The following is an 8,563-nucleotide window of genomic DNA, read 5'->3' on the forward strand; positions in this document are numbered from 1 at the left end:
ATAAATATCTTTCTTTAAAAGTATCTGCTGTCTCTCTCTGCTCCTGTACACGCGTCTTAAAGCTCGGTCTACTGGTTGCTGTAAGCTAGCAAGGAAGGAATCTAGAGACCCCTAGCAAGTCTCAGTGTGTGCTTGGGGGAAGGTTGTTTGGAAAATTCACTGAGTGGTGGCAGTGGAAACAGGACCTCAAGGGGTCTCATTCAGCTCGGCAGGGAGTGGGACTGGAGACCTAGGAGATCCTAGAGGGGAAAGTGTTAAAGGGACTCCCTGGGAGTAATAGTTATGCACAGGGCTAATTGCCTCAGGGGTCACCACACTCACCATCCCAATCTCCCACTGACAGACAACTGCAAGAGACCTACAGCAAAGTCACAGAGATATCTACCAATAGATCCTAATCTATTCTCTCCATACTTCTGCATTACAAATACCACATACCTGAAGTTCCTTCACAATCATGAAGCAGAGAAGCCTGTCTAAACCATTCAGGCCAAAGGTGCCCAAAGTGTCCTGGATCTCAGAAAAGAGGCGGCTGCTGGATACTTCTTGATGCGTTTTCATATCATACCAGGTATTCAGTTGGTCAATATAACATGCAACTCTAATAGGAAATGTGTGGGGAATTGATAGATACAAACACTAGTTAAAGATGGCATCTGAACAACAGGGACTTTCATTCAGGAGATTTGATATTAACTTGGGGTAAACTCTGACCAAGATCAAGTAAGTTAATACAAGGGCTGAGCTCTGTGTTGTGTCAAACCTCATCTCTTATAAAACATGTCCTCCTGAGAAGAATGAGAAGAAGATTTCTAAATTTTATAGCTTTTTGTTGAAAATAGTCATGCATGAAGAGCTTCTGAAACCATCCATGATTAGATGGGCTCAAGATTTGGGTGAACCTTTGCCGTTAGCTCAATGGGAAAAAACGTGGGCTGTCAGAATTAGATATACTGCTTGCATAGCACTAAAGGAGAATTATTACAAGATGCAGAATAGATGGCATCTTACCCCCTTGAAGCTTTCAAAGATTTATAAAAATCAGAGTCCCAACTGTTGGAGATGTGAGAAAGAACCAGGCTCCTTTATGCATATGTGGTTGTATTGTAAGCATGTCAAAAATATTGGGTACAAATATATAATAAAATGCAACAAATTGTAAAAGTGAATTTTAAATTTGAAGCCAAACTTTTTTTTGTTAAATATGATTTCAGATGATAAATTGGAAGACAAGCACGGAAAATTATTTTTTTACATGGTTTCAGCGGCTAGAATGATACTTGCATCCCATTGGAAAGGAGATGCAGAGCCTACTTGGAATGAATGGATCTTGAAACTTATAGATTTTATGGAATTGGACAAAGTTACTTGCTATGTTATGAACTTGAATTGGAACAAGGAGAAATTAATTTGGCATCCTTTGATCACGTTTATAAAATCAGAGAATTTGGTCCGTAATTTTATTGGATAATTTCATATTGTGTTATAAAGATTGTTAGAAGAAATATAGCAAAATGCAGGGAGATATAAACGCAAGACAAATTCATAAGGGGTAAAGTTTTTTTTTAATTAAATTGAGGATTGAAGGATTATAGATGTCTTTAAAATATGTGTAAAAGTTTTAATTTAAGTATAATCATGGATTACGCAAGTGCAGTGAATTTGATCTTTTTCTTTTTGTATTAAGGAAAATTGCTGGGCTAAATCATGTCTCAACCCCTCCGTATGAGGAACTCATTATGTTCTTGTAGTAATGTTGTTATGGTATCTGTAGTGGTGGGTTTGTTTAGAGGGGGGTCAATGTTGAATGTATGTATTGTATTATATTGGTATTGTTATTATTGTTTTATGTAGTCATATATGTTTTTTATATATATGTATGGTAAACTTTAATAAAGATTAAATATAAAAAATATAAAAAATAAAACATGTCCTCCTTTGCTGTTGGCATTGGCCATATTTAAACGGGCGCTATGAGGCGCCCTCATCACGTGCGAGGGGCGGCGCTTTCAAACGCCCCTCACACATGACGGGGGCGTAAAAATGGCGGCGCCCTATACACATGGGTGCCACCATTTTGACGTGACGGATGCCTAACGTCCGCACGTTGCAGCGCCATCATGACGGCGCAAGTGCGCCATTGGCACCTTGCGGCGTCATAATGGTGCCGCAGAAAGAAGCCGCTTTTTGCGGCTTCTTTTTGTTGTGCGAGGGAGCTGTGCAGTTTGTCCACTGCGGCTCCCTCGTGCAACAAACGAGGGCAGCGGGAAAGCACCCTTTTGGGCGGTCTGTATCCTGCCATTGTTTTGAGAGGGACATGAGTGCAAAATGGGGAGAATTTTTTCTCTCTCATTCAGACTAAGGGCAAAGAAGCACTGTCCTCATTTTGATTTTGTTTTTCAATTACATACTTTAATCTGATTGGTTGTACAAAGGTATGATGTAACAATAATTATTCTATGATCCCTAAATGTCTGGGACTACTTCAGGAGGAAGCTCTTTAACAAAAAGAAAAAGAGTGATGGAAAAAGACAGCTGAGAATTATCTGGCAAATAGTTTGCAAGAGATAATACAGGAAGTTTTCATGACGATGTTGTGACAAACCTCCACTTTTTGCCCCTCTCATTTTTGTTTTTGTGAATAAATAAATATTTCTCACAGCCCTAATTATTACACAGTTACCAAAGGCTATGACTTCATATATAGCCCAACAGGTAAGAAGATGTTAAGTCATGTACAACACTCACTTTGGGTCAGTGATCCTCAGAATCTCTCGGCAGAGACGACCAATAAATGTAACAGATTCATCCACTGGTGCAAATTTTGGTATTGGGATATGGGTGGACTGGTATATACTTTGCCAATCTTGAATCTGAAATACAATGTCATCAAATAATTTTGAACATTATCTTGAACTAAAATATTTTGTTTAAGGTTTAGTTAATTGAGCAAGACACTTTCCATGGGCCTTTATAAGTCTGGAAAAGACGAGACACATAAACTGTCCAAATTACAATTAGATCCCAAATCCACAAAACAGAGGTATCTTTACGGGACCAACCAAAATGCACAAAATATATTATGCAAGCTTTCAAAGCTCCACTGGCTTCTATATCAGGCAATGATGTTAAAATCATATTTCTTTGTCTGATGAAGAAGCCAGTAGAGGTTTGCATCATATCTTTGTGCATTTTGGTTGATCCAATAAAGGTTTAAATGTTTTGTGGATTTGGGATCTAAATGTACTTTCCTGAATGGCCAACATGGCTGTTCCTGGATACACTATCAAATGGTTATCCCACACTTTCTCAAAGAGAACACATCCAGGTTATTTTAGACTCTGGCCTAACTGGGGCCTCCTTTTCATTTCATAGTATCATATAATCATAAGAGTTGGAAGAGACCGCACGGGTCATCCAGTCCAACCCCCTGCCATGCAGGAAATCCAATCAAAGCATCCCCAATAGATGGACATCTAGCCTCTGCTTAAAGACCTCCAAGGAAGGAGACTCCACTACACTCCGAGGGAGTGTGTTCCACTGTCGAACAGTCCTTACTGTCAGGAAGTTCTTCCTAATGTTCAGGTGGAATCTCTTTTCCTGAAGCTTGCATCCATTGTTCCAGGTCCTGTTCTCTGGAGCAGCAGAAAACAAGCATGCTCCCTCCTCAATATGACAACCTTTCAAATATTTAAACAGGGCTAGTATATCACCTCTTAACCTTCTCTTCTCCAGGCTAAACATCCCAAGCTCCCTGAGTCGTTCCTCATAGGGCAAGGTTTCCAGACCTTTCACCATTTTAGTCGCCCTCCTTTGGACACGCTCCAGTTTCTCAATGTCCTTTTTGAATTGTGGTGCCCAGAACTGGACACAATATTCCAGGTGAGGCCTGACCACAGCAGAATAGAGTGACACTATTACTTCCCTTGACGTAGACACTATACTTCTATTGATGCAGCCTAAAATTGCATTGGCCTTTTTAGCTGCCGCATTGCAGTTGACTCATGTTCAACTTGTGGTCTACTTGGACTCCCAGATCCCTTTCACATGTAGTTTCATTCAGCCAGGTGTCCCCCATCCTATATCTGTGCATTTCATTTTTTTGCCCTAAGTGCAGTACCTTACATTTCTCTGTGTTGAATTTCATTTTGTTAGCTTTGGCCCAGCTTTCTAGTCTATTCAGATCATTTTGAATGTTGATCCTGTCCTCTGGAGTATTAGCTATTCGTCCTAATTTGGTTTATATCTGCTGAATATTCATGCCAGGGGTAGGCAACCTTTTTGAGCCGGGGGCCGGGTTGCTGTTCCCTCAGACAAACCACTGGGGGACCCGAAGCCAAAAAATAAAATAATTTTAAAAAATTTAAAAATTAATATATAATAAACCAGGACAAATGTCGGACAAAAATTCAAATGGAAGACACTTTTTTTAAAAAATGGAGGGAACACGTGAAAAAAATTGCTGATTTTTTAAAAAAATGTTAATATAAATGCATGTTTCTGAGGCTTCTATAGACAATTGCCCCTTCAAAGCCCGGCGGCAATCGGCGGCGGACCAGGCTGGGGCCGTTCCCAAGGCCTCGCCGGGCCGCATCCGGCCCGCGGTCCGCAGGTTTGCCTATAACCCTGTTCCTGCCATCATTCACATATTCAGAACTCAAGTCTATGTAGGATAACTTGGTGCCACCCCTTTTAGAGTAGTCATGAGTATAACTTCAGCTGCAACAGTCCAAAACCAGCAGATTTCGTCATCTCTTCTCCCTTTTTGGACCTCTGTTTTACATTCTTGAAATATTGCAGCATTTTCCCTTCCTCAAAACCCTGTTTGCCAACCTTGGTTAAAAAGCACAAATAAGAAAAGCACATACACTGGGAATCCTAAATCAGAGATGGATTTAAAATGATTGTAGAAATACCTCTATCCCTGTATTCTATCCTTAATGATAATTTGACTGGGGTCACAGAACTAAGAACTTAGCTAGACTATTTTGTACCTTTGTCCTTAAGAAGTTATTGCACTCCTGCTCCACATTGTAATTGATAATTCGTGACACTTCTTCTTGCCAGATTTTTAAACCATATATGTTGACATAATCCTGGATGTACTCGAAGGAACGATGGAATCCATCCATGGTTGCTGCCATGTCTTTTAACTTGGGCATGAGTTCACTGGGCTATGAAAACAAGGAAGATCAATAATGATATCAGAAAAGCAGTGAACAAAATCTCAGAGCCACTCAACAATTTTTGCACTTAGTGACAAAGATGGAAAATACTAAAAACTGTCTACATGAGAAAGGGGGAAAATAATGTAGCATTTTTATAATGCAGGCAATTTCACTTTTAGGCAGCTGCATGTGGCCTGACAAAAAAGTTTTAATGGTAAAAGAAAATACAAAGGAAAGATGGAAGGAAGGTCCATTATCTATACTGTTTTTAAGCTTCTGTACCAGGGGTGGAGAAATTGGGGAACTGAAGCTATTTTTCCGGCCCATGACTCTTCCAGATTCCTCAGACTTTCCTTTTTTTGCCCAAAAAAGGCTGGAATCCCTCAGGAGCAGCAATGCACTTTGCAGGGTTCATGAGGACTGTTTAATATTTATTTTTATCCCCCCCACCTCCAAAAAAAATGGACATCTGGCTACTTCCAGTTTTTTTTAAAAAGAATTACTGGCAGTTATGTGGAACCCGACTGAGAGGATGCAGGTGCAGAAAGGTAACTGTCAGACCCAAATGCCCACTCCTGTGCTATACAAATCTACATGCTTGATCACAGAGTCACGAGACTTGGGCTGGCATCCTGTTAGTAGCATACACAAATGTAGGTCCACCTGTCATACTTGTGTATGTATTGTTTTATCATTGCTGATGTTGCGATTCTCTTCCTCCCTCTGCACTGACCAAGCTCTCCACTATCTTACTTCATAGTTTCTGCAGCCCCCCTTCACCATTTCATGCCTGGTGAAGTGTGTGGGAAGATTTGAGAAGCACCTGTCACCATAGTCTGTCTAATAATTTGTAAGCCGCTCTGAGAGCATTTCTAAAGCATAACGTATAAATAAATACTACTACTACTACTACTAATAATAATAATAATAATAATAATGTGCAGAATGATTACATCACTTGCTGAGACCTCTGGAGGATCCTGGTGAACTGCAGCAGATCATCTAATCATTTTGCACCTGATTAATGGGTCATAGCCAGATGCTCCTCCATCCTCTCACTCCACTAGACAGGGAATGGCCATGATGAGACTCTACAGAAAGTCCAGGGGTAGTGGTGAATGATCAGCTGTCACACAGAATTCCTGGCTTAGTGCATCCCCTAATGGGGCCAAATGCTGTTAATTTCTAACTACGTTTAATTGTTTGCAAGCCACCTGGAGTTCTTCCAAACTGGGAAAAAGGTGGAATACAAACAAATATAATATAATAACAAAGCAAAGAGTGTTGCAATGTTTTGGACTCAATCCATAAACCACATTGGGTCCCAAACATATACTTTGGATGTCTTTATTTTTGTCCTACAGTGCGCATTTATACACTGTGTACTTTGACTCACACTAACATCTTAGGGGTTTTTTTTGGCAAGAAGGAGTCAGATTCAGGACTAATGAACAAACTATGCCATTTTTTGGAGGGGGAATACCTGTGTTGGTCCATTTTGCATGGAACTTCATATGAAGCATATTTTAAGGACAGTAATAATAATAAATAATAAAAATTTTATTTATATACCGCCCTTCTATAAAACCAGGGTGGTGTACAGCATTCATAAAAAACCATATACATACAACATATTCATTAAAATCATTCCAGCCAGCTTGCCACTGCTGACGTAGAGGAGAGGGAGAAATTAGTCGGGGCTTGCGTCAGGGAAAGCTTGTTTAAATAAAAAGGTCTTCAGCCCCTTTTTGAACTGGGCCAGGGAGGTGGCCGAGCGGAGCTCAGTGGGCAGGGAATTCCAGAGGGTAGGGGCCGAGATGGTAAAAGTCCTCTTAGAGATAGAGACTAATCTGGCCCCTGGAACCCTCAATAGCTGCTGCCCAGATATTCTGAGAGTGCGGGGCGGATTGTATGGGGAGAGGCGGTCCTCGAGGTATCCTGGGCCGAAGCCATTTAGGGCTTTATAGGTAATGACCAACACCTTGTATTGCTCCCGGAAGCGAATAGGCAGCCAGTGCAAGTCTTTAAGCACTGGTGTTATATGACTGGCTCTGGGTATGCCAGTAACCAGTCGGGCTGCCATATTCTGCACTAATTGTAGCTTCCGGGTATGGTACAAGGGTTGCCCCATGTAGAGCGCGTTGCAAAAATCCAAGCGAGAGGTTAACAGAGCATGTACTACCATTTCAAGGTCCCTCTGGCCCAGGTAGGGACGCAGCTGGCGTATCAGCCGAAGCTGATAACAGGTGCTCCTGACCGTCGCATCCACCTGTGATGTAAGGTGGAGCGACGAATCAAGGAGCACCCCCAGACTGCGTACCGAGTCCTTCACAGGGAGCGTGACCCCGTTCAGGACAGGTGGAATCACCACCATTCCCGGGCCATATCAAGACTTTTATCTTGATATGTCCAAAGTATGACAGTCTCCATTTAGCCATTTGGGCTTCTAGCAACAGTTCAGACTTGATTTGCTCTAAGATCCATTCACATGTCTTTTAGCAGTCCATCATATCTGTAGAATTCTTCTCCAGCACCTTTAGCATTGGAAGCTGTTTTTCTGCCACAGGAAATGATAGAAGCAGTCTAATATCCATCCTTAGAGCAGTGGTTCCCACACTTTGGTTCTGTAAATTTTATAGACTTTGGCTCCCTGAATTCCTAGCTGTTGGCCAAGCTGGCTGGGGCTTCTGGGAGCTGAGATCCAAAACACCTAGAGGGCCAGATTGGGAATCACTACTTTAGTGTATCTGGATGGAACTCTTGGAGACAGGTTTTTTCCAGATACATTGTCTGCTTATTTTCCTTTATGGCAGTAGAGTTCACAAAGCGTCCCATTTTATAGATGGAAGACCAAAGAGATGGTATCATGGATCAAAGACTCTTCCAGATCTAAGCCAAAGTTTTTGTCTGCCTCAGCTTCCCAAATATTCAGAAAGTCCCCACTGTGGTGCAAGGGATATCTTTTTCTCACACATATAAATCAGTATGCTCAACTGATCTGTATGCTGAGCAGACTACATGCACACTAATCAGGATGGCTTTTCTTTTGCATTCCCACTTTCTTCATCTATTTTAAAACGTCCCAGATCCTCAGCCACCTGTTTCTCCCCCTTCTAATCCAGCTGTTCGCAAATGTTGGCCTTCCAGGTGTTTTGGGTTTCTTCTCATAAAAGCCACAGCCAGTTTGGCCAACGATCAGGGATTCTGGGAGTTAAAATCCAAAAAATGTGAAGAACTACTATTGTAAAAAAAATTGGCTGCAGCTGCTACAAAGCTTCATGTAGAGCAGCAGGAGGAAGCCTCTTTGGTTCAGCAGAGATGAGAGATAGGAGTTTTTCACACCCCCATATAAAGGAGGTATTGTAGTTACTCATAAGAAGTTTGATTCAATTGTT

At 41.4% G+C, this 8,563-nt stretch overlaps 1 protein-coding gene across 1 annotated transcript in view; it reads right to left on the reverse strand.

The window, feature by feature from the left end:
* WASHC5 (WASH complex subunit 5) overlaps positions 1-8,563 on the reverse strand; it is a 76,862-nt gene that overhangs the window by 10,550 nt on the left and 57,749 nt on the right. The window contains 4 exon segments of the mRNA XM_042464467.1: positions 322-358; positions 415-601; positions 2,749-2,873; positions 4,995-5,174. Of these exon segments, the coding sequence (XP_042320401.1) occupies positions 322-358; positions 415-601; positions 2,749-2,873; positions 4,995-5,174 (529 nt within the window).

The sequence above is a fragment of the Sceloporus undulatus genome, chromosome 4 (assembly GCF_019175285.1).
Source record: "Sceloporus undulatus isolate JIND9_A2432 ecotype Alabama chromosome 4, SceUnd_v1.1, whole genome shotgun sequence".
In the NCBI taxonomy this organism is placed as follows: domain Eukaryota; kingdom Metazoa; phylum Chordata; class Lepidosauria; order Squamata; family Phrynosomatidae; genus Sceloporus; species Sceloporus undulatus.